General features: G+C 51.0%; 1 protein-coding gene across 1 annotated transcript; it reads left to right on the top strand.

Moving 5' to 3' along the window:
• Window positions 1-2,235: 2,235 nt before the first annotated feature.
• LOC144949524 (interferon regulatory factor 8-like) lies at window positions 2,236-22,243 on the top strand. The gene is made up of 8 exons (XM_078879450.1): window positions 2,236-2,242; window positions 5,942-6,177; window positions 6,700-6,889; window positions 10,331-10,392; window positions 16,499-16,565; window positions 19,829-20,224; window positions 20,838-20,950; window positions 22,091-22,243. The coding sequence occupies exons 1-8, from the start codon at window positions 2,236-2,238 to the stop codon at window positions 22,241-22,243; spliced, it is 1,224 nt and encodes a 407-aa protein (XP_078735576.1).
• Window positions 22,244-26,610: the final 4,367 nt, after the last annotated feature.

The following is a 26,610-nucleotide window of genomic DNA, read 5'->3' on the forward strand; positions in this document are numbered from 1 at the left end:
GGGCTTCTGAGACACACATACAGATTAAAGTCGTCGTTGATATAGATATATGACGAACGGCAGCAGCAAATCATCGTCACCACCACCACCATCATCGCCACCTCGCTCCACTAACTGTGAGACCTTGGCAGGAGCTTCCTGAGGAAAAGCCACGTGAGACTGAGTGAGGCTCTTTGCTGCGTAAAAAGTCTCACTAATAAACTCAGCCGCCACACCGAACCTCACAAAAATAATATCCAGGGCCTACCTTGGCTCCTCCCACCCTCAACCAGTATATATACAAATACTGTGTTCTTGGAATTTCTCTCACTTGATACAGCTATCGTGCTGTGACGGTTCCACCTGAAGACGGAAGCTTGTGTTGCCTCCGAAACGTCGTGATTTTTATTTTACTTTTATTAATTTTAATTTTTTACCTACGTGACTTTACCGAAAAAAACATAAGAATATCTAAAACTCTCTATTTTCAATGTTACCAGCTAAGGCCCGCTGAGCTGTGTAGACCTTTTTCAGAAGCGACCCGGCCACAGATGATAGCTCAACGAAGTGGCTTATCATAATCATCATCATCACCACGTGGAAATGTATAGCAGCCAAATACTCTAAACGCACGTTTCTATAACAACAACTAAGTGGCGAGGACGTCACCACGGTTGCCTGTGCCAGGCTAGGTGCACTTTGAGGCCACGTGAAGTGTCGAAGGCTCGCCGATGGGCACGAGGTCACAGGACAGACCCAGGTTGCCCATGGGTTGATTGACTGAGATGGCTGGCAGATGCACCACCGGTGCCCACCGACTGTGCCACACACACACACACCAAGACAAATGTCCCCCATATAGCCTGTAACAGACTGTTGGGGCAAGTGCTGTTTGCGAATAGCATCTATGAAGTCCGGCACGGCACACGAGGGGGTGGGTGTCCTGTACCACGCCCGACCGCCTTTGTCTCCCTAGCGGTGATGTTTACACACCACACCAGGTCCTCATTTGAGGCTGAGTTGACCTAGGAGAGGCCCAGGACCGGTTCAGATAATCGCTATCACTCGTGTTGGCCGCGAGCGGGAATGAAACTTGGGTCGCCGGGTTCGTAGCGCAGCGCGAACCGCTACCGCTCCCCACACTCACACAGAGGGTTGTTATTGACGAAACGTGTTAATTCTAGATTTGAAGTTTTCGTGACTGCAAGGATCCATGCTCTTGGTTCTTTCGGTAAAGTCACGTAGGTGAAGAAAATAATAAATTTAAAAATAAAATATAAAAATAAATTAAATTAAATCACGACGTTTCGATTGCAACACAATGATGATGATGATTGCTTGTGTTTCAATCGAAATGTCGTGATTTAATTGTATTCGTTTTTATCTTTTCTTTATTTATTATAGTAGTGTAGTGTGTAGTGTATAGTAGTGTAGTGTATAGTAGTGTATAGTAGTGTATAGTGTAGTGTACTAGTACAGCACACCGGTTGTGTGTTGGAGAGCCAAGCCACAACATTTACAATCTGAGTACGACGTTTCGCCAGTAATTACAACTAGATTCATCAGGCGACAGCCAGATTTGTGAAGTCCACCTGTTTCGTTCCTTATGTAGAGGCGTAGATGTGGTGACCACGCTTCTGCACTCTTGCGCAAAGTGGGGGGGGGGGGGGGGAATTACCGAGTCAACGTACAATGTGCATTATGCGAGCCCTTTGAACTTGTCCATCCTGTCTATTGTGTGTATTAAAATAGCCCGACCAACGGTAATTCCCTATTGAAGTATGCTGCCCTTTACAGGCAAGCATTTAAACGATGTATTATTTGATGATTCGCTTCCACGCAGCACTAAGGCGGTAGCTATCCGAACGGTTACAATCATTTTTATTTCTTTCAATTTCGATAGATTATCTAATTAGTCTTGGCCAGTAGTAGCTAGTTTTGCACAGAACTTCAAAAGTATCAAAATCAATTGAGTGTCCTTGTTGGCACGCGTGTTCTGCTACTGCTGACAGTTGCATTTAGGAGAATTTAATATTTCTCTGATGTTCTTTTAGTCTCATGCTGATCGTTCGTCCTGTTTGCCCAACATAACATTTTCCACACGTGCAGTTAATCCTGTACATGCCTTCTGTTGATAGCTTCAGTAATACGTCTTTTGTACCAGATATTAATTTCTGTATGTCATGTACCGTGCCAAATCTGATTCGGATGTTTTGTTTTTCCAAATATCTGGCTAGTTTATCAGTTAATCCCGCAATGTGCGGTATTTTGATCGTTTTAATTACTTGGGCAGTTTCAATGCTCGCGTTATTTGATTTGGTTTTGGCATTCAATGCCCTGTCGATTTGTGCATCATTGTAACCGTTCATTTGCAGCGCTTATTTAACATGTTTAATTTCACTTCTCAGACTGTCACCATCTGACACTTTCTTAGCTCGATGAATGAGCGTCTTGATAAGAGCAGATTTCTGTGCGCGGTGATGGTGTTGTTTTTTATTTGCATTTGACTGCAAGTATTGTGGTTAATGTAAACATGATTCCTTGCAAACGGTGTCAGTTTTGTTGCCAAAAAAAAAGTGGAAAAACCCTATTAGTATATTTTGGTACTGGCAAAGGAGGTCCCATGATGTAGATCGCTGGTTGTCCGCCTGGTGATGCTTGTTGTGATTACTGGCGAAACGTCGTACTCAGATTGTAAATCTTGACTGAAATCTTTCGTAACTGCAGGAATTCATATTCTTTAAGGGGTCTTTTGGTAAAGTCACGTAGATAGGTTCAAAGAAAATAGCAAAAAAACTACCAGTCGTTTGTAAATGTTGTGGATTTGCTCTCCAACACACCGGTGTGCTGTACTAGTAACTACACACTACACTACTATACACTACACTATACACTACACTATACACTACACTACACATTACACTATACACTACACTATACACTACACTATACACTACACTATACACTACACTATACACTAGTGCTGCACTAGTAGCGAATTGGCACGTTCCCTTTACGTGACACACCTTACTGATTGGCCGTGTCGGGTGGTGGCGGGTTTAACGACACATTTATATATTTATACGTGATCTGACCCAACAATAAACTTCCCCCAAGCGTTGTGGAGTTCCCCAAAGCGTTTGTGAGTTTCAAAGATCCCTCAGATATACTGTAGCATCTCACCGACTGCTGGGGCAAGTGTCGTTAACGAGCACACACACCACACACACACCACACACACACACACCACACATAAACACCACACACACACACCACACACAGACCACACACACACAACACACACACATAAACACCACACACACAACACTCACACACCACATACACAGACCACACACAACACACACACACAACACACACACACAACACACACAGACCACACACAGACCACACACACACACAACACACACAGACCACACACACCACACATAAACACCACACACACACACACAACACACACACACCACACATAAACACCACACACACAGACCACACACACAGACCACACACAAACTACACACACACACCACACACACCACACACAGACCACACACAAACTACACACAAACTACACACATACACTACACACACCACACAGACCACACATACACACCACACGCACACTACACACACACCACAAAACAACCGCCATTCGCCACTGGCACAAGCGTCGTGGTGACGTCGCTTGTGCCAGGTCATGTGCACCTTGAGGCCACGTGAAGTGTCGAACGCCCGCTGGCAGGAGGTCACGGGGCAGACCCAGCAGTCAGACCCAGATAAAGATCCCCCATATAGCCTTAACAGACTGTAGGGGCAAGCGCTGTTAGCGAGCGCCTATGAAGGCCAAAAACGGCACACGTTGGGGTGGGTGACCAGCACCACGCCCGACCGCCTTTGTCTCCCCAGTGGCGATGTTTACACACCGCACCAGGTACTCATTTGAGGCTGAGTCGACCTAGGGGAGGCCCGGGACCGGTTCAGATAATCGTCACTGGTGTTGGCCGTGAGCGGGAATCGAACTCGTGTCGCCGGGTTCATAGCGCAGCGCGCTAACCGCTGCACCACCGCTCCCCACGTGTATACAACACTCCAACAGTCCTGATACTCTGTTACAGCCTGTAGGTACACAGCCTAGGTACACAGCCTAGGTACACAGTCTAGGTACACAGCCTAGGTACACAGCCTAGGTACACAGCCTAGGTACACAGCCTAGGTACACAGCCTAGGTACACAGCCTAGGTACACAGCCTAGGTACACAGCCTAGGTACACAGCCTAGGTACACAGCCTAGGTACACAGCCTAGGTACACAGCCTAGACACACAGCCTAGGTACACAGCCTAGGTACACAGTCTAGATACACAGCCTAGGTACACAGCCTAGGTACACAGCCTAGGTACACAGCCTAGGTACACAGCCTAGGTACACAGCCTAGGTACACAGCCTAGGTAGACAGCCTAGGTAGACAGCCTAGATACACAGCCTAGGGACACAGCCTAGGTACACAGCCTAGGTACACAGCCTAGGTACACAGCCTAGATACACAGCCTAGGGACACAGCCTAGGTACACAGCCTAGGTACACAGCCTAGGTACACAGCCTAGGTACACAGCCTAGGTACACAGCCTAGGTACACAGCCTAGATACACAGCCTAGGTACACAGCCTAGGTACACAGCCTAGGTACACAGCCTAGGTACACAGCCTAGGTACACAGCCTAGGTACACAGCCTAGGTACACAGCCTAGATACACAGCCTAGGTACACAGCCTAGGTACACAGCCTAGGTACACAGCCTAGGGACACAGCCTAGGTACACAGCCTAGGTACACATCCTAGATACACAGCCTAGGTACACAGCCTAGATACACAGCCTAGGTACACAGCCTAGGGACACAGCCTAGATACACAGCCTAGGTATACATCCTAGATACACAGCCTAGCGATACAGCCTAGGTACACAGCCTAGGTAAGCCAGCCTAGGTACACTACTCTGGATACGCTCTGGGGTCCTCCAGCTACAATTACCCTAGGGGAGGCTACCTGACCCGACCCAGCCAAGGTGCGGTTCTGGACTCTGCCTTCCTCAGAACTCGCCCTCACAAGGACGTAGAGCCGGGAGTCCCAGAGTCCCACCACTGGCCCTCACAGCGTCCCGGCCCTTACAAGGACAAGCGGGACGAGGGGGTCCAGGGTCCTAAGCTGGCTGGCTGGCGGGTCTTGGGTCTTGAGCTGCGACTGGCCCCGATCGGCCAGGGAGCTGCCCTTTTATGCCTCGTCCCCAACGAGGGGTGGGGTTGTGTGCGCCCCCAGATATCCCACAGAGCACACACAGCCCCCCCCCGTTCGTGGCGCCAAGGGGCTTAGCTGTCTGGGGTGCCTGGGATCCTAGCGCCTGGCGCCAAGGCTTACCTATGATTGCTTTTTCATTGCTTTCATGGCTTTATTTTGGTGATTTCGAAAAGTGTATTGGTTTAGCCATGTTTGTTTGTTGTAGTACAGAGTTAGACTGATGGCCTTAATCTAAGCTGTCTTGTGGTTGTTGTTGTTGTTGTTTGACTTGCATCCCACTGGGATTTTTGCACACAGCGTTGGTGTACGGTGTTTTTTCTGCAATATTTTGCTGTCTTTTCTTGGATTTTCTGTTTGCACTTAGTCACATATTCACTTTAAGATGTTTTTTGTTCATGTTTTTGTTTTTTGTTTGTTGCGGTTGCACCCGATTCAAGAGCTGAATGGCTCACAGGGCTATACCTAATAAATGAACTTGAACTTGAACTATCTACCTATGATCCCAGAGCCCCCAGCAGCCCCTCCCCTCTCATGGCACTATATATACACACACACACACCATCATACACTACACACACACCATCATAAACTACACACACACAGACCACTTGCCAGCATCGCACGCTCAACCTGTGCTCGGGGTGTGGAGCGCAGGCGACAGCAGGCGGCGTGGTGCTGCTGGTGCTGCTGCTGCTGCTGGTGCCATGCAGAGGACGCACGCGGCTGGGTGTGCCGCCTACCGCCTGCGCCACTGGATCACCGACCAGGTGGACAGCGGCAAGTACCCGGGCCTGGCGTGGGAGGACGAGGCGAGGAGCACGTTCCGCATCCCGTGGAAGCACGCGAGCAAGAAGGAGTACAGGCACGAGGAGGACGCCGCCGTCTTCAAGGTGGGGGGCGGGGGGGGGCCACCAAGGTGGCGTGGATGTTAAGTAGCTCGCCTGGTGTGAAGGAGGTTGTGGGTGTCTCCTTCCTCTCGTCCCCCCCTCTCGTGCCCCACTCACCCCCCCACGTGTCTCCCCTCTCACCCCCCACTCACCCCCCACGTGTCTCCCCTCTCACCCCCCACTCACCCCCTAGTCATCCCCCACTCACCCCCCGCTCACCCCCGCTCATCCCCCCCCCCCCACTCACCCCCTCTCACCCCCCTCTCACCCCCCCTCTCACCCCCCCCTCTCACCCCCCCTCTCACCCCCCCTCTCGCCCCCCCTCTCACCCCCCTCTCACCCCCCACTCACCCCCCACTCACCCCCCTCTCACCCCCCACTCACCCCCCCTCTCACCCCCCACTCACCCCTCACTAACCCCCCACTCACCCCCCACTCACCCCCTCTCACCCCCCACTCACCTCCCTCTCACCCCCACTCACACCCCCTCTCACCCCTCTCACCCCCCCCCCCCCCCGCCCGCAGGCGTGGGCCATCTTCAAGGGTAAGTACCGAGCGGGCGAGGAGCGTGCGGACGCGAGCACGTGGAAGACGCGTCTGCGCTGCGCCCTCAACAAGAGTCCCGACTTCCAGGAGCTGAGCGACCGCAGCCAGACGGCGAGCGGCGAGGCGTTCAAGGTGTACCGCATCCTGCCCGAGGAGAGCACCACGCGATGTGAGTGTGTCTCTCTCTGTGTGTGTGTCTGTGTGTCTGTCTCTGTGTGTGTCTCTCTGTGTGTCTCACTGTCAGTAGTGTGTCTCTGTGCGTCTCTGTGTGTCTCTGTGTGTCTCACTACCAGTAGTGTGTCTCTGTGTGTCTCTGTGTGTCTCTGTGTGTCTCTGTGTCTCACTGTCAGTAGTGTGTCTCTGTGTGTCTCACTACCAGTAGTGTGTCTCTGTGTGTCTCTGTGTGTCTCTGTGTCTCACTGTCAGTAGTGTGTATCTGTGTGTCTCACTACCAGTAGTGTGTCTCTGTGTGTCTCTGTGTGTCTCTGTGTGTCTCTGTGTCTCACTGTCAGTAGTGTGTATCTGTGTGTCTCTGTGTGTCTCTGTGTCTCACTGTCAGTAGTGTGTCTCTGTGTGTCTCACTACCAGTAGTGTGTCTCTGTGTGTCTCTGTGTGTCTCACTGTCAGTAGTGTGTCTCTGTGTGTCTCTGTGTGTCTCTGTGTGTCTCTGTGTCTCACTGTCAGTAGTGTGTCTCTGTGTGTCTCACTACCAGTAGTGTGTCTCTGTGTGTCTCTGTGTGTCTCTGTGTGTCTCTGTGTGTCTCACTACCAGTAGTGTGTCTCTGTGTGTCTCTGTGTGTCTCTGTGTGTCTCACTGTCAGCAGTGTGTATCTGTGTGTCTCCGTGTGTCTCGCTGTCAGTAGTGTGTATCTGTGTGTCTCTGTGTGTCTCTGTGTGTCTCTGTGTCTCACTGTCAGTAGTGTGTCTCTGTGTGTCTCACTACCAGTAGTGTGTCTCTGTGTGTCTCTGTGTGTCTCTGTGTGTCTCACTACCAGTAGTGTGTCTCTGTGTGTCTCTGTGTGTGTCTCACTGTCAGTAGTGTGTCTCTGTGTGTCTCCGTGTGTCTCGCTGTCAGTAGTGTGTCTCTGTGTGTCTCTGTGTGTCTCTGTGTGTCTCACTACCAGTAGTGTGTCTCTGTGTGTCTTTCTGTGTGTCTCTGTGTGTCTCTGTGTGTGTCTCACTGTCAGTAGTGTGTCTCTGTGTGTCTCCGTGTGTCTCGCTGTCAGTAGTGTGTCTCTGTGTGTCTCTGTGTGTCTCTGTGTGTCTCACTACCAGTAGTGTGTCTCTGTGTGTCTCTGTGTGTCTCTGTGTGTCTCACTACCAGTAGTGTGTCTCTGTGTGTCTTTCTGTGTGTCTCTGTGTGTCTCTGTGTGTGTCTCACTGTCAGCGGTGTGTCTCTGCGTGTCTCTGTGTGTCTCTGTGTGTCTCACTACCAGTAGTGTGTCTCTGTGTGTCTCTGTGTGTCTCTGTGTGTCTCTGTGTGTCTCACTGTCAGCAGTGTGTATCTGTGTGTCTCTGTGTGTCTCACTACCAGTAGAGTGTGTTTCTGTGTGTCTCCGTGTGTCTCGCTGTCAGTAGTGTGTCTCTGTGTGTCTCTGTGTGTCTCTGTGTGTCTCACTACCAGTAGTGTGTCTCTGTGTGTCTTTCTGTGTGTCTCTGTGTGTCTCTGTGTGTGTCTCACTGTCAGTAGTGTGTCTCTGTGTGTCTCCGTGTGTCTCGCTGTCAGTAGTGTGTCTCTGTGTGTCTCTGTGTGTCTCTGTGTGTCTCACTACCAGTAGTGTGTCTCTGTGTGTCTCTGTGTGTCTCTGTGTGTCTCACTACCAGTAGTGTGTCTCTGTGTGTCTTTCTGTGTGTCTCTGTGTGTCTCTGTGTGTGTCTCACTGTCAGCGGTGTGTCTCTGCGTGTCTCTGTGTGTCTCTGTGTGTCTCACTACCAGTAGTGTGTCTCTGTGTGTCTCTGTGTGTCTCTGTGTGTCTCTGTGTGTCTCACTGTCAGCAGTGTGTATCTGTGTGTCTCTGTGTGTCTCACTACCAGTAGAGTGTGTTTCTGTGTGTCTCCGTGTGTCTCGCTGTCAGTAGTGTGTCTCTGTGTGTCTCTGTGTGTCTCTGTGTGTCTCACTACCAGTAGTGTGTCTCTGTGTGTCTCTGTGTGTCTCTGTGTGTCTCACTACCAGTAGTGTGTCTCTGTGTGTCTTTCTGTGTGTCTCTGTGTGTCTCTGTGTGTGTCTCACTGTCAGCGGTGTGTCTCTGCGTGTCTCTGTGTGTCTCTGTGTGTCTCACTACCAGTAGTGTGTCTCTGTGTGTCTCTGTGTGTCTCTGTGTGTCTCTGTGTGTCTCACTGTCAGCAGTGTGTCTCTGTGTGTCTCTGGGTGTCTCTGTGTGTCTCACTACCAGTAGTGTGTCTCTGTGTGTCTCTGTGTGTCTCACTACCAGTAGTGTGTCTCTGTGTGTCTCTGTGTGTCTCACTGTCAGCAGTGTGTCTCTGTGTGTCTCTGGGGTGCCACGGTGCTGATTTGGTGAAACCGGTCTTGAGTGTTTCCTTGCGTTGCCGCACAGCGCCGTCTAACGTGTTCGCTCCCAAAAGAAAGGTGTCCGTGTTGATCGGATGCGAAAATTTGTTTTTAATATGTATCTGTTTAATTTAAATGTCTTCATGTTGAGAGGCAAATATGGGAAGGAGGAGGAGGAGACATTGCTGATCTGTTTCGTGTTCCGATACCAAGGACACTGGAGGCACCACGGTGGCTAGGAGATGTTAGCTACCTCGCCTGGTACACAGGAGGTCGTGGGTTCGATCCCGACCCTGATGCCTGCTGCTGTAGATTTGGAGTTTGCGTGTCTCTCTCTCTCTCATCATCATCACGGTGGCTAGGAGATGTTAGCTACCTCGCCTGGTACACAGGAGGTCGTGGGTTCGATCCCGACCCTGATGCCTGCTGCTGTATATTTGGAGTTTGCGTGTCTCTCTCTCTCATCATCATCACGGTGGCTAGGAGATGTTAACTCCCTCGCCTGGTACACAGGAGGTCGTGGGTTCGATCCCGACCCCGACGACTGCTGCTGTATATTAGAATTTGCGTGTCTCTCTCTCTCATCATCACGGTGGCTATGAGATGTTAACTACCTCGCCTGGTACACAGGAGGTCGTGGGTTCGATCCCGACCCCGACGACTGCTGCTGTATATTTGGAGTTTGCGTGTCTCTCTCTCTCATCATCATCACGGTGGCTAGGAGATGTTAACTCCCTCGCCTGGTATACAGAAGGTCGTGGGTTCGATCCCGACCCCGACGACTGCTGCTGTATATTTGGAGTTTGCGTGTCTCTCTCTCTCATCATCATCACGGTGGCTAGGAGATGTTAACTCCCTCGCCTGGTATACAGAAGGTCGTGGGTTCGATCCCGACCCCGACGACTGCTGCTGTATATTTGGAGTTTGCGTGTCTCTCTCTCTCCCCGTGGTCGCGTGTCTTTGGCCTCCGCTCGAAATGTCCACGTGATGAGCCACTTTGTTGAGCTGTCATTTGTGGCCACGTCGCTTCTGAATAAGTGGGCCTTCACCTGGTGGAATAGAAATATTTGATTTGACGCCCCGTGTCCGTTGTCTTCACAGGTGACTGTGCCCGCGACAGCGATGAGATCATGCCGCCAGAAGAACCTGAAGAGAACCAGGAGGTACAGGTGCTCCATCAACATCGTCGTCAACATCATCGCCGTAATCATCATCGTAAACATTGTCATCGTCAACATCATCGTCGTCAACATCATTGTCGTCATCATCATCGTCGTAATCATTGTCGTCGTAATCATCATCGTCGTCAACATCGTCGTCGTCGTCAACATCATCGTCGTCAACATTATCGTCGTCAACATCGTCATCGTCATCATCATCGTCGTAATCAACATCGTCGTCAACATCATCGTCGTCAACATCATCGTCGCAATCATCATCGTCGTAATCATCATCGTCGTAATCATCATCGTCGTCAACATCATCGACTACAACATCATCGTCGTCATCAACATCGTCGTCAACATCATCGTCGTAATCATTATCGTCGTCAACATCATCGACTACAACATCATCGTCGTCAACATCATCGACTACAACATCATCGTTGTAATCATCATCGTCGTAATCATCATCGTCATCAACATCATCGTCGTCGTCATTGACATCATCGTCATCATCAACATTATCATCATCATCATTCTCGTCGTCAGCATCATCATCGACATCGTTATCGTCATCAAGATGATCATCGTTATCATCATCATTGTCGTCATCAGGACTCTTTCAGGAGGGTCCTGCTACATGGGGGCGTGCGGGTGAGCGTGCGGGTGAGCATGTGGGTGAGCGTGCGGGTGAGTTGGTGAGCATGTGGGTGAGTTGGTGAGCATGTGGGCTAGCATGCAGGTGAGTTGGTGAGCGTGCGGGTGAGTTGGTGAGCATGTGGATGAGTTGGTGAGCGTGCGGGCGAGTTGGTGAGCGTGCGGGTGAGTTGGTGAGCATGTGGATGAGTTGGTGAGCGTGCGGGCGAGTTGGTGAGCGTGCGGGTGAGTTGGTGAGCGTGTGGGTGAGTTGGTGAGCATGTGGGTGAGTTGGTGAGCGTGCGGGTGAGTTGGTGAGCATGTGGATGAGTTGGTGAGCGTGCGGGCGAGTTGGTGAGCGTGCGGGTGAGTTGGTGAGCATGTGGATGAGTTGGTGAGCGTGCGGGCGAGTTGGTGAGCGTGCGGGTGAGTTGGTGAGCGTGTGGGTGAGTTGGTGAGCATGTGGGTGAGTTGGTGAGCGTGCGGGCGAGTTGGTGAGCGTGTGGGTGAGTTGGTGAGCGTGCGGGCGAGTTGGTGAGCGTGCGGGTGAGTTGGTGAGCGTGCGGGTGAGTTGGTGAGCATGTGGGTGAGTTGGTGAGCGTGTGGGTGAGTTGGTGAGCGTGCGAGTGAGTTGGTGAGCATGTGGGTGAGTTGGTGAGCGTGTGGGTGAGTTGGTGAGCATGTGGGCTAGCGTGCAGGTGAGTTGGTGAGCATGTGGGCTAGCGTGCAGGTGAGTTGGTGAGCATGTGGGTGAGTTGGTGAGCGTGCGGGTGAGTTGGTGAGCATGTGGGTGAGTTGGTGAGCATGTGGGTGAGTTGGTGAGCATGTGGGCTAGCGTGCAGGTGAGTTGGTGAGCATGTGGGCTAGCGTGCAGGTGAGTTGGTGAGCATGTGGGTGAGTTGGTGAGCGTGCGGGTGAGTTGGTGAGCATGTGGGTGAGTTGGTGAGCATGTGGGTGAGTTGGTGAGCATGTGGGTGAGTTGGTGAGCGTGCGGGTGAGTTGGTGAGCATGTGGGTGAGTTGGTGAGCGTGCGGGTGAGTTGGTGAGCATGTGGGTGAGTTGGTGAGCATGTGGGTGAGTTGGTGAGCGTGCGGGTGAGTTGGTGAGCATGTGGGTGAGTTGGTGAGCATGTGGGTGAGTTGGTGAGCGTGTGGGTGAGTTGGTGAGCATGTGGGTGAGTTGGTGAGCGTGCGGGTGAGTTGGTGAGCATGTGGGTGAGTTGGTGAGCATGTGGGTGAGTTGGTGAGCGTGTGGGTGAGTTGGTGAGCATGTGGGTGAGTTGGTGAGCGTGTGGGTGAGTTGGTGAGCATGTGGGTGATTTGGTGAGCGTGCGGGTGAGTTGGTGAGCATGTGGGTGATTTGGTGAGCGTGCGGGTGAGTTGGTGAGCATGTGGGTGAGTTGGTGAGCGTGCGGGTGAGTTGGTGAGCATGTGGGTGAGTTGGTGAGCATGTGGGTGAGTTGGTGAGCATGTGGGTGAGTTGGTGAGCGTGCGGGTGAGTTGGTGAGCATGTGGGTGAGTTGGTGAGCATGTGGGTGAGTTGGTGAGCATGTGGGCTAGCGTGCAGGTGAGTTGGTGAGCATGTGGGTGAGTTGGTGAGCGTGCGGGTGAGTTGGTGAGCATGTGGGTGAGTTGGTGAGCATGTGGGTGAGTTGGTGAGCGTGCGGGTGAGTTGGTGAGCATGTGGGTGAGTTGGTGAGCATGTGGGTGAGTTGGTGAGCGTGTGGGTGAGTTGGTGAGCATGTGGGTGAGTTGGTGAGCGTGCGGGTGAGTTGGTGAGCATGTGGGTGAGTTGGTGAGCATGTGGGTGAGCTGGTGAGCGTGTGGGTGAGTTGGTGAGCATGTGGGTGAGTTGGTGAGCGTGTGGGTGAGTTGGTGAGCATGTGGGTGAGTTGGTTAGCGTGCGGGTGAGTTGGTGAGCATGTGGGTGAGTTGGTGAGCATGTGGGTGAGTTGGTGAGCGTGTGGGTGAGTTGGTGAGCATGTGGGTGAGTTGGTGAGCGTGTGGGTGAGTTGGTGAGCATGTGGGTGATTTGGTGAGCGTGCGGGTGAGTTGGTGAGCATGTGGTGTCGCGTGCGGCTGAGTGGGACAGGGGCTGTAAAGGCCCGCGGCCCGGGTGGGTTTGTGAAACGCCCTCCGGTCCAAAGTTCGCTGGCGTGGTGGGGGGGGAGCCCAGGAGTCGTCACAATTTCGGGGAACTCGTTAAAGAACTCACGACGAGGCGGGCGCGCGGGGCGGGGGGCACGGGAGAGTCTCGCTCTGACAGTCGGCAGTATTGGGACATTCCACATTCTTATGGCGGAGAGTTGGGGGCGAGTCTATCCAAGACACAACCACCGTTGGCATCCCCGCAAAGTGGTCGCTATTTTTCGATTTAAAGCTTTCGTGACTGCAGGGATTCATCTTCTTGGTTCTTTTGGTAAAGTCACGTAGAATGGAAATAATAAAATAAAAAAAATAAAACATATTATTTCCATTCTACGTGACTTTACCGAAAGAACCAAGAAGATGGTAGCTATTGTATCGACCCCGGACGGATGACGACGATGATGATGAGGATTCAACCACCCAAACCAGGAAGAGGGGAGACAAAGGTGGACGTTGAGACCACGTGGGGACGTGGGGGGGGGTGTCAGGCGAAATTTGCGATATTTATTGATGCTTTCAGTACGGAACCGCTGACACACCCACGCACACAATGCACGCACGTAAAGATACTGATCCCCCGTATAGCCTCGAACGAACTGTGGAGGCAAGTGGTTTTAATGAGCCCTTGTGAATCAAGGCCAACACGGCACAGTGCAAGTGGCAAGTGGGGTGGGCTGACCAACACCCACGCTCGAACGCCTTTAACTCCCGTGTGGCGATGTTTAGACAAGAAAAATTAACCCGTAAAAACAAAGTTTTTCACTATAAATCCTTTATATGCGTGGCGGCTAGAGTCCTCTCGTCCTCTGGCTTGAGATGGCTGCCACCTATGGGTCAGATGAGTGCCTGCCACCATTAAGCAATTGGTAATTAAATATAAAAAAAAATCCTGAAAAGTGTAAAATTTTGGAAAAAAAATTTCACGAAAATAAATTGTCACGCACAACGAGCCTGTGTGCAAAATGTCAGCTCGATTGGATCACGGGAAGTAGGTTAAAAAACGACCGAAAGATTTGCACGGTCGTAAGCGCGCAAGCAAGCAAGCAAGTGAACTTAATATAAAGGATTTAAAAATGGGTCTCTGTGCGAGTCTATGGATCTCAACGTGAGTCTATAGATCTGTGTGTGAGACTGGGTCTCCTGAGTGAGTCTATGGATCTGTGTTGTGAGTCTGTGGGCCTCTGTGTGAGTCTACGGGTCTCGATGCAGGTCTATGGGTATCTGCGTGAGAGTCTATAGATCTGTGTGTGAGACTGGGTCTTCTGAGTGAGTCTATGGATCTGTGTTGTGAGTCTGTGGGCCTCTGTGTGAGTCTACGGGTCTCGATGCAGGTCTATGGGTATCTGCGTGAGAGTCTATAGATCTGTGTGTGAGACTGGGTCTCTTGAGTGAGTCTATGGATCTGTGTTGTGAATCTGTGGGCCTCTGTGTGAGTCTACGGGTCTCTATGCAGGTCTATGGGTATCTGCGTGAGAGTCTATGGGTCTGTGTGTGAGACTGGGTCTCCTGAGTGAGTCTATGGATCGGTGTTGTGAGTCTGTGGGCCTCTGTGTGAGTCTACGGGTCTCGATGCAGGTCTATGGGTATCTGCGTGAGAGTCTATAGATCTGTGTGTGAGACTGGGTCTCTTGAGTGAGTCTATGGATCTGTGTTGTGAATCTGTGGGCCTCTGTGTGAGTCTACGGGTCTCTATGCAGGTCTATAGGTATCTGCGTGAAAGTCTATGGGTCTGTGTGTGAGATGATGGGTCTCTGGATGAGTATGTGGCTCTGTGCGAGTCTCTGTGAGTCTCTGTGTGAGTCTGTATGAGTTGTGTGAGTTTGTGGCTCTCTGAGTGAGCTTGTGGCTCTGTGCGAGTCTGTGGGTCTCTGCGAGTATGTGGCTGTCTGAGTGAGCCTGTGGCTCTCTGAGTGAGTCTGTGGCTCTCTGTGCGAGTCTATGGCTCTCTGAGTGAGTATGTGGCTCTCTGAGCGAGTCTATGGCTCTCTGAGCGAGTATGTGGCTCTCTGAGCGAGTCTATGGCTCTCTGAGCGAGTCTATGGCTCTCTGTGTGAGTCTATGGCTCACTGTGTGAGTCTGTGGCTCTCTGTGTGAGTCTGTGGCTCTCTGAGTGAGTCTGTGGCTCTATGTGTGAGTCTGTGGCTCTCTGAGTGAGTCTGTGGCTCTCTGTGTGAGTTTGTGGCTCTTTGTGTGAGTCTGTGGCTCTCTGAGTGAGTCTATGGCTCTCTGAGTGAGTCTGAGTGAGTCTGTGGCTCTCTGTGTGAGTCTGTGGCTCTCTGAGTGAGTGTGTGGCTCTCTGAGTGAGTCTATGGCTCTCTGGGTGAGTCTGAGTGAGTCTGTGGCTCTCTGTGTGAGTCTGTGGGTCTATGTGTGAGTCTGTGGGTTTCTGTGCGAGTTTGTGGGTCTCTGTGTGAGTCTCTAGGTTTCTGTGCGAGTCTGTGGGTTTCTGTGCGAGTTTGTGGGTCTCTGTGTGAGTCTCTAGGTTTCTGTGCGAGTCTGTGGGTTTCTGTGCGAGTTTGTGGGTCTCTGTGTGAGTCTGTAGGTTTCTGTGCGAGTCTATGGCTCTCTGTGTGAGTCTGTGGCTCTCTGTGTGAGTCTGTGGCTCTCTGAGTGAGTCTTAGGCTATCTGAGTGAGTCAAAGGCTCTCTGAGTGACTCTGTGGCTCTCTGAGTAAGTCTGTGGCTCTTTGAGTGAGTCTATGGCTGTCTGAGTGAGTCTGAGTGAGTCTATGGCTCTCTGAGTGAGTCTATGGCTCTCTGAGTGAGTCTGAGTGAGTCTGTGGCTCTCTGAGTGAGTCTATGGCTCTCTGAGTGAGTCTGAGTGAGTCTGTGGCTCTCTGAGTGAGTCTGTGGCTCTCTGTGTGAGTCTAAGACCACACTCCGGGCAACTGCATCTTCCGCGGGATCTGGCGGAGGGCAGCGAGCGGTGGCCGTGACGACGACGATGAGACACACGACGACGTCTCGACCGCGTTTCGTCAGTCCCACCGCTCCACTCCGTCGTCGTGTTTGACGTGCGGCGTACCAACGCGTGGCCGCCGTGCGCGTCACACGTGCGCGTCACACGTGCGCGTCACACGTGCGCGTCACACGTGCGCGTCACACGTGCGCGTCACACGTGCGCGTCACACGTGCGCGTCACACGTGCGCGTCACACGTGCGCGTCACACGTGCGCGTCACACGTGCGCGTCACACGTGCGCGTCACACGTGCGCGTCACACGTGCGCGTCACACGTGCGCGTCACACGTGCGCGTCACACGTGCGCGTCACACGTGCGCGTCACACGTGCGCGTCACACGTGCGCGTCACGTCTGACTTACAGGTGTCCATGGCAGTGATGGAATCGGCACCCTGGTGCTACAGCCCTGAAATGCTGCTCAACTTCCCAGGTAATGATGAATCACGCACGCACACATGCACACACGCACGCACCGACACAAAGATCTCCCCGTGCCTCCCCCGTGTAGCCTGTAGCAAGGAGCACCTATGAAGGCCCGGCACGGCACACGAAAGGGGTGGGTGGCCAGCACCACGCCCGGCCGCCTTTGTCTCCCCAATGTTTACGCACCGCTCGAGGTACTAATTTAGGGCTGAAGCCGACCCAGGCAAGGCCCAGGATCAGTTCAGATGATCGCCACTCTGTGTGTCTACGAATGTTGAACTTCTTTTACACCGTACGTTGCCAACCGTGATAATCGTAGGTGGTCGTGAGTGGGTCGCCGGGTTCGTAGCGCAGCGCGCAAACAGCTACGCACGCACGCTGCAAACTTACGCGCCCCCTGCATGAAAACGAGAGAGCGATCATCGTATTCATATTGATCACAGATAAAGTTGGGCGTTTATTCATTATTGTAATACAGTGGTACCCCGGAGATCGAACTCAATTCGTTCCAGAAGGCCATTCGAACACCGATTTGTTCGAACACCGAATTAATTTTCCCCATAAGAATTAATGTAAATGACATGAATTGGTTCCAGACACAAGAACTCTCTAATTATAAAGCATTTTTACACGAAGTTTACAGTAATTACATACATACAATCATACAAAAAAACAAGACACACAATAAATAAATGGAATAAATGAATAAATATATGGAATAAATGAAATAAATTTACATTGAACTTTACCTGCAGTAAGGAGAGTTGTTGGCTTGAGTGCAAGGTGGTGAGTAGGAGGAGGGTGGTGGTGGTGGTGTTATTGTTTGGAAGGGGAGTCACCTTTGTCTGGGCAAGCGTCATGCACGCTGGGCCATACGCGTCTCAGCCGTACAGCTCCTTTCAAGATTTCCCGTTCGACCTCCGAATTTCGTTCGGTTTCCGGGACGAAAAAATGTTCGGAAATATCGTTCGAACACCGATTTGTTCGAGTTCTGGTGCGTTCCATCTCCGAGGTTCTACTGTATTGTATTAGGATCCGTAATAATATCACGATTCGTAAAATTATTCTCGCGGTAATTTCCCATCGATTGGCAACATAAAAATTAAAAGAGCGCTCTCAGTTTCATTCTCACAGGGCTCCTACTCTGAAATACGCTTTTTTTCGTACTTAATGAAATGCCGAGATAGTACGCATTGCGGGAAGTTCTTTTAACATCATTCTTTGGGTAGTAGTAGGTTTTTACCCTTTCAACTGGTACAGAAAACTGACACCTTTATACAAGGCATCATGTTTGCAATAACCACAACACAAGCAGTCAAAATGCAAACAAAAAGAAACAACTCTGATGATGATCAGAGTTGTTTCTTTTTGTTATCATCATCAGAGTTGTTTCTTTTTGTTTGCTTTATTGACTGCTTGTGTTGTGGTTATTGCAAACATGATGCCTTGTATAAAGGTGTCAGTTTTTGTACCAGTTGAAAGGGTAAAAACCTACTACTATATTTTGCCACTGGTAAAGGAGATGTCTCATAGTGTACATCATTCTCTGGGGTTTAAAGAACATTCCGGTGACACAATTGCATGGACAGGAGCACCAGTTGAAAAAGTTCGAGCAAATTTTAAATGAACCTTGGTCAGTCCTCTGAAGTTGGTTCGCTCCTACCTCTTCGTCGTCGTCGCTATTTTCCTTTTTAAATCCTTTATATTAAGTTCACTTGCTTGCTTCCTAAGGACCGTGCAAATCTTTCGGTCGTTTCTTAACCCACTTCCCGTGATCCAATCGAGCTGACATTTTGCACACAGACTCGTTGTGCGTGACAATGAATGTTCGTGAAAATTTTTTTCCAAAATGTTCCACTTTTTAGGACAAAAATATTATATTTAATTACCAATTGCTTAATGGTGGCAGGCAATCATCTGACCCATAGGTGGCAGCCATCTCAAGCCAGAGGACGAGAGGACTCTAGCCGCCACGCATATAAAGGATTTAGAGTGAAAAACTTTGTTTTTACGGGTTATACTTGTTCTTTTTAACGTCTTCTTCTGCCATTTCAACTCGACGCTTCGTTACACGGAGAATCCCGTGTGGCCAGTTTATCCGGCTAGTTTCCGGTGTGTTGGAGAGTAAAACCCACGACATTTACAATTGTGACAACGTTCACAATTGTGAGTTTTCTCTCCGGCACACAACCGGTTTGCTGAACTAGGAACTAATTTGCACGTCAGTTCAACTCATAGCCTTTCACGACCAATATCATCCATAATATAGGGGTTTTTTGGGGATAGAGCGCGTCAATATAAATGTGTCGTTAAACCTGCCACCACCCGACACGGGCCAATTATTAAGGTTTGTCACGTAAACGGAACATGCCGATTCGTTACCAGTACAGCACTAAATTTCAATTTAAAGCTTTCGTGACTGCAGGGATTCATCTTCTTGGTTCTTTCGGTTAAGTCACGTAGAATGGAAATAATAAAATAATAAAAATAAAACATAATAAAATTTCGATGTAAAGCTTTCGTGACTGCAGGGATTCATCTTCTTGGTTCTTTCGGTAAAGTCACGTAGAATGGAAATAATAAAATAATAAAAATAAAACATAATCAAATATTTTTTTTCACGACGTTTCGGCGTTGTGGCCGAAACGTCGTGAAATTTTTATTTTATTTTATTGTTCTATTTTTATTATTTTATTATTTCCAGTCTACGTGACTTTACCGAAAGAACCAAGAAGATGAGTACAGCACTAACCGGTGTGTTGGAGAGCAAATCCACAACATTTACAATCTCTAACACAGCGGTATTGCTGTACTCGTAACGGATTGGCATTTTCTGTTGACGTGGCAACCCTTACTTTCTTCTTGGTTTTTTCGGTAAAGTCACGTAGAATGGAAATAATAAAATAAAAAAAATAAAACTTAATAAAATAATTATCACGATGTTTCATTTTATTATTATTTTATTATTTCCATTCTACGTGACTTTACCGAAAGAACCAAGAAGATGAATCCCTGCAGTCACGAAAGCTTTAAATCGAAACCCTTACTAGTTGGCTGCGTCAGGGTTGGTGGTTGCGGGTTTAACGACACCTTTACATTTATTACGATCTAACCCAAAAAAACTCTTACGCATTATTGGCACATCTCGTGTCCGGGTGGTGGTGGAATTTAACGACGCGTTTCTATCGGTCGCGATAGCTTACCGCGTCTTAAAACGACCCTTCTTCTTCCTCTGACCCACTCCCTGCCCACCACTACCGCCACCACCAGGCTACTACATAATCGACGTGCGGTTCTTCTACAAGGGCGCGCTGGTGAGCGAGCAGTGGGCCTCTCGCTTGTGCCGCGTGGGCCACCGCGCGCCGGCGGTGCACGACCCCAGCGTGTACGGCCCCAGCGATGCCGCTCAGCTCCTCTTCCCGCCACCGGCCTCGGCCCTCGCCGCTCCGGGCGACGCGAGGCAGCGCGCCCACACGGAGACTCTGCTGGCCAACGTGGAGCGCGGTGTGCTGCTCAGCGTGACGGGAGAAGGCCTCTTCGCCCAGCGCCTCTGCCGGGCGCAAGTCTTCTGGTCGGGCCCTTGCGCCGAGACGCCGCCCGGAGCCCCCAACAAGATGGAGAGGGGCCCCCCCGTGCAGCTGTTCAACACGCGGCAGTTCATGGAAGGTGCGTGGCGAGCGAGCGAGCGAAGGACGCCAATGGGGGGAGTTGGAGGCAGTCGCCCTCCCTGCGACGGCTAGAGGAGCGACGCTCACGGCAGCGAGCGGAGCGCCGGGCAGATAAGATGCGGCGCAGGGAGGGCGATGGGTCATCGTGGCTGGGGTCATCATCGCTGGGGTCATCGTCGCTGGGGTCATCGTGGCTGGGGTCATCGTCCCTGGGGTCATCGTGGCTGGGGTCATTGTGGCTGGGGTCATCGTGGCTGGGGTCATCATCGCTGAGGCCATCGTTGCTGGGGTCATTGTGGCTGGGGTTATCGTGGCTGGGGTCATCGTGGCTGGGGTCATCGTGGCCGGGGTCATCATCGCTGAGGCCATCGTGGCTGGGGTTATCGTGGCTGGGGTCATCGTGGCTGGGGTCATCGTGGCCGGGGTCATCATGGCTGGGGTCATCGTCGCAGCCATCAACACCTCCGCTCGCTCCCGGGGCGCCGCTGTCTGTGCTCGACCACCCGAATGTGAAATTGTTGCCGTTTGCTCTGCGTAGAGCACATCAGGTGTACGAAAGCAGAGAGAGAGGGAGAGTTCTTGTTGTTGTTTTTGTTTGCTCTTGTTGCCAGAAATGAATCAGTACGTGACCTGGCACGGTCCCTCACCGCAGTTCGTCACCACCATCTGCTTCGGCGAGGAATTCCCCGACATGGACGGCGCGAAGAAATACGTCACCGTGCAGGTGAGGCGTGGTGAGGTGTGGTGTGGTGAGGCGTGGTGAGGTGTGGTGTGGTGAGGCGTGGTGAGGCGTGGTCAGGCGTGGTGAGGTGTGGTGTGGTGAGGCGTGGTGAGGTGTGGTGTGGTGAGGCGTGGTGAGGCGTGGTCAGGCGTGGTGTGGTGAGCCGTGGTGAGCCGTGGTGAGGTGAGGCGTGTTGTGGCGTGGTGAGCCGTGGTGAGGCGTGGTGTGGTGTGGTGTGGTGAGCCGTGGTGAGGCGTGGTGTGGTGTGGTGTGGTGAGCCGTGGTGAGCCGTGGTGAGCCGTGGTGAGGCGTGGTGAGGCTGGGATTGTTGACCCAGAGGAGTCGAATCCCCGCTCTCGTCTTCGCGAGGCTCCTGCCCAACCCTGACCTCCCACGGTGGTGGGTGGGAGCCGGTCATTGCCTTGCGTGAGTTACACCTGGTCGCAGTGACGGATTATCCCAGTAGCAACAGTAGCGGCATATGCTACAGGCCCCGCACATTCAAAGGACCCGCGCTCAATGCTTTGAAGCTATCAATTCCGGTATCAGTGATCTTTCTGCACTTCCTCTATTACTGTAGTACTATACCGCCTTCAGCTGTTACCAACGACTGGGTGTTTAAGGTTAGCGATTGGTCGTATTATCTGGCTGTATAGCAAATGAAAAAATACAATTACTTTACTGTGCAAGTAAAAAATTGGTGTTTTAATATGTAGGTGTTTTTTATTTATTGAGGGCCCCTTTATAACATTTGCTACTTGCCCCGCACTAGCTTAATCCGGCACTGCTGGGTCGGGTATCAAACAACAACAACAACAAAACACAACACGTGGATTGGTCACGTGACACCAACGCCCTCGGCCCCACCTCTCCCATGAGCCTCTCCCTCCACGTTCCGATAGAACCGGTTACCACTTTGACCGGTTCGCGCTTTGACCGGTAACCCCTTCGCCACGTTCGGCCGGAACCGGTGACCGATTGGGATGCGTCGTCATGGGCCCAGAGGTTGCAACCGGGTACCCGATACCCGTACCCTACCCGATGCCCGGCCGGGTACGGGTACGGGTACCCATTTGCGACCCCGGTCCGGCCGGGTACGGGTAAGGAATCAAAACGCGTTTGCGACCTCTGCGTGGGCTCCAGGTGGAGGCGCGCTTCGCGAGGCTGCTCTACGAGAAGGCCAAGGCGGAGGGCGCATGCTCCCTGCGCGAGTTCGAGATCTCCGCTCCCAACAAGGAGGACGAGATCCTCGACATCATCAAGAGTCTGTGCGACAGCATCGCCATCTCCTCCTAGCGCCGCAGTCTCCTCCCTCTCCCTCCCTCCCTCCTCCCTCCCTCCATTCTTCTACCTCCATCCTCCTCCCTCCTTCCTCCTCCCTCCCTCCCTCCTCCTCCCTCCTCCTCCTCCCATCCTCCTCCCTCCTCCTCCCTCCCTCCTCCTCCCTCCCCCCTCCGTCCGTCGTACAGGGAGGGGCTGGGTGGGGAGGGAGGGGCTGGGTGGGGAGGGGAGGGTGGGGAGGGGCTGGGTGGGGAGGGGCTGGGTGGGGAGGGGAGGGTGGGGAGGGGCTGGGTGGGGAGGGTGGGGAGGGGCTGGGTGGGGAGGGTGGGGCTGGGTGGGGGGTGGGAGGGGAGGGGCTGGGTGGGGAGGGGCTGGTCACCCCGTGGTGCCCTTGTAAAACTCAACGTTTAACCTACTCACGCCGGCTTGTGCCCGCCCTTACAGTCGGGCATATTTGCGGAATACACCACGCCGCCGTTGACCCTGGCCATTGACCGAGCAACCCAACGTTCCTACCAGCTCCCTCTGCAGGAATGTGTTAATCTGAGTACGATGCTGTGGCTTGGCTCTCCAACACACAACCGGTTAGTGCTGTACTCGTGACGAATTGGCCACGTTCTGTTTACTTAACGAACCCTTACTAGTTGGCTGTGTCGGGTGGTGGCGGGTTTTGACGACACATTTCTACATTTACGCGATCTAACCCAAAGCAACCCCCTACTTCTCTATTGTGGATGATATTGTTCGCGAAAGTCTTTACGTCTTAACAAAGTGGTTATACTGCCCTCTTGAAAGACCTCACACACCTACCCCGCCATAGTAATGTGTAATTTCCATTTGGACCAGGAAACTGCTGATTTTTTCAAAAAAAATATATATAGAGAGCACATGCTGTATGTGTAAACACGTGTCGTGAATTATAACTCAAAATACGTTCTTAAGTGCATGATGAACCATCCACATCCTTACCGGCTTGCGATGATCTTGGCTACTATCACCCGAGACTTGTGATTTTATGATCGTGTAAATTATCGGATGATGATGATGATGATTTTAACATGTTTTGCTAAATTATTGAATGATGCTGATGATGGTGATTTCTCTCGTGACTCCCATCAGGCTGAGGCAGGTTTCACTTCCCTGTTAAATAAAAAAAAATTCACCCTCGTGAGTCGACTGACGTTTTATGGTGATGATTGATTGAATGATTGCATCGTGATCATACTAATAAACATACCAATGATGCTGAAGATATTGATGACCGTCAAATTATTGCACGATAGTGATGATGTTGCTGTTAATGATTTAATTATGGATGAGGATTGAATTATTGGATGATGATGATGATTCTGATGTTTGAATCTTTGGATGATGATGATGCTGATAGTTGAGTTATTTGCCGCTGATGATTATTACGACGAGGTGGGTGACCACAGCACCCACGCCCGGCCGCCTTTGTCTCCCCAGTGGCCTTGTTGACACCGCACCAATAACTCATTTGAGGCTGAGTCGACCTAGAGGATGCCCGGGACCGGTTAAAATATTCGCCACTGTTATTGGTCGTGAGCGGGAATCGAACTCGGGTCGCCGGGTTCGTAGCGCAACGCACTAGCCACTACGCTACCACTCCCCACGGGACATACAAAGACAAAGATCCCCCATATAGCCTTAGACTTGCGGCAAGTGCTGTTAGTGAGCACCTATGAAGGCAGACACGGCACAGCGGGGGGTGGGTGGCCAGCAACCACGCCCGGCCGCCTTTGTCTCCCCGAGTGGCGATTTAAGACTGAGTCGACCTAAGGGAGGCCCACGACCGGTTCAGATAATCGTCACCGATGTTGGCCGTGAGCGGGAATCGAACCTGGGTCGTCAGGTTCGTAGCGCTAACCGCTACACTACCGCTCCCCACAACACTCATACAAAGATAAAGAGATCCCCCGTATAGCCTTGACAGACTGTAGGGGCAAGTGCTGTTAGCGAGCACCTATTAAGGCCGGAACGGTACACGAGGGGGTGGGTGGCCAGCACCACGCCCGACCGCCTTTGTCTCCCCAGTGGCAATGTTTAAACACCGCACCAGGTACTTATTTGAGGCTGAGTCGACCTAACAACACGCATACAGACACACACACACTACGAATGGATTCACCCCTTGATCTTTGTGCGGCTTGCCTAAATAAATAAAACTACAAACGAAATTTCGATTTAAAGCTTTCGTGACTGCAGGGATTCATCTTCTTGGTTCTTTCGGTAAAAAAAAAATATATATGTAGTTTTTTAATGTTTTATTTTTATAATTGTATTATTTCCCTTCTACGTGACTTTACCGAAAAAACCAAGAAGATCAACCCAACACTGTACCCTTTGGTTCTTTCGGTAAAGTCACGTAGGTAGATTTATTTTTTCCGCCTGCGATCGAAACGTCGTGATATATTGTTTTATTTGATTTCTCTACCTACGCGACTTTACCGATAGAAACCAAAGAGCGTGGATTCCTGCAGTCACGAAAGCTTCAAGTCAAGATTCACCCCCAACACCCTCCGTGCGAGTGACACCACCCCGTGCGTGTGGCCTTCATGAAGAAAAAAAAAAGCCCTAAGTGACATTTTAGGCGATGCCACGTTGCTATATTAAAATAAAAGGAGCCATAAATCCGCGTTCTTCGTCGCAATGCCCACAGGCTACCAGAGGTGTGGACTCGAGTCATGTGACTTGGACTCGAGTCAGACTCGAGTCATGAATTTGATGACTTGCGACTCGACTTGGACTTGCATAACAATGACTTTGTCCCACCTATGAGATGTGGACTCGAGTCATGTGACTTGGACTCGAGTCAGACTCGAGTCATGAATTTGATGACTTGCGACTCGACTTGGACTTGCATAACAATGACTTTGTCCCACCTCTGCAGGCTACTGACGGCCTCCTGGGGCCTTTAGCGCGGCTCCTGATACGCGGCTCCCGACACAGCGAGTGCCGGATGAAGCGAGTGCAGGGCCTGGAGCAAATGTTGTAAAGGGGCCCTACATTTTAATAAAAAAACAAACACGTAAATATTAAAACACACACATTTTTAACTTGCGTAGTAAAGTAATTTTATTTTTTTGCATGTTGCTATACAGTCAGATGATACGAACAAATCGCTAATCTTAGACACCCAGTCGTTCGTAAAAGCTGAAGGCGGTATAGTACTATAGTAATAGAGCAAGTGCAGAAGAATCACTGAACTGGAATTGATAGCTTGAAAGCATTTAGCGCGGGGCCCTTGAAAGTGCGGGGTCCGTAGCTACTACAGATGTAGCTATTACATGTGTAGATACTACATGTGCAGCTACTACACGTGTAGTAGCTACTACACGTGTAGTAGCTACTACACGTGTAGTAGCTACTACACGTGTAGCTACTACACGTGCAGCTACTACACGTGTAGTAGCTACTACACGTGTAGTAGCTACTACACGTGCAGCTACTACACGTGTAGCAGCTACTACACGTGCAGCTACTACACGTGTAGCAGCTACTACACGTGTAGCTACTACACGTGCAGCTACTACACGTGTAGTAGCTACTACACGTGCAGCTACTACACGTGTAGTAGCTACTACACGTGTAGTAGCTACTACACGTGTAGTAGCTACTACACGTGTAGTATCTACTACACGTGTAGTAGCTACTACACGTGTAGCTACTACACGTGCAGCTACTACACGTGTAGTAGCTACTACACGTGTAGTAGCTACTACACGTGCAGCTACTACACGTGTAGCAGCTACTACACGTGCAGCTACTACACGTGTAGTAGCTACTACACGTGTAGTATCTACTACACGTGTAGTAGCTACTACACGTGTAGTAGATACTACAAGTGTAGCTGCTACACGTGCAGCTACTACACGTGTAGTAGCTACTACACGTGTAGTAGCTACTACACGTGTAGTAGCTACAAGTGTAGCTACTACACGTGCAGCTACTACACGTGCAGCTACTACAAGTGCAGCTGCTACACGTGTAGCAGCTACTACACGTGTAGCTACTACACGTGCAGCTACTACACGTGTAGCTACTACACGTGCAGCTGCTACACGTGTAGCAGCTACTACACGTGTAGCTACTACACGTGTAGCTACTACACGTGCAGCTACTACACGTGTAGCAGCTACTACACGTGTAGCTACTACACGTGTAGTAGCTACTACACGTGCAGCTACTACACGTGTAGTAGCTACTACACGTGTAGTAGCTACTACACGTGCAGCTACTACACGTGTAGTAGCTACTACACGTGTAGTAGCTACTACACGTGTAGTAGCTACTACACGTGCAGCTACTACACATGTAGTAGCTACTACACATGTAGCTACTACACGTGTAGCAGCTACTAC

Source organism: Lampetra fluviatilis, chromosome 54, assembly GCF_964198595.1.
Source record: "Lampetra fluviatilis chromosome 54, kcLamFluv1.1, whole genome shotgun sequence".
Taxonomy (NCBI): domain Eukaryota; kingdom Metazoa; phylum Chordata; class Hyperoartia; order Petromyzontiformes; family Petromyzontidae; genus Lampetra; species Lampetra fluviatilis.

Bases quoted from the DNA above. Each gene is read 5' to 3' on its own strand.
- LOC144949524 (XM_078879450.1), top strand. The intron at 20,225-20,837 runs GTGCGTGGCGAG...TCTTGTTGCCAG, and splicing joins CACGCGGCAGTTCATGGAAG to AAATGAATCAGTACGTGACC. The intron at 20,951-22,090 runs GTGAGGCGTGGT...CGTGGGCTCCAG, and splicing joins AGAAATACGTCACCGTGCAG to GTGGAGGCGCGCTTCGCGAG.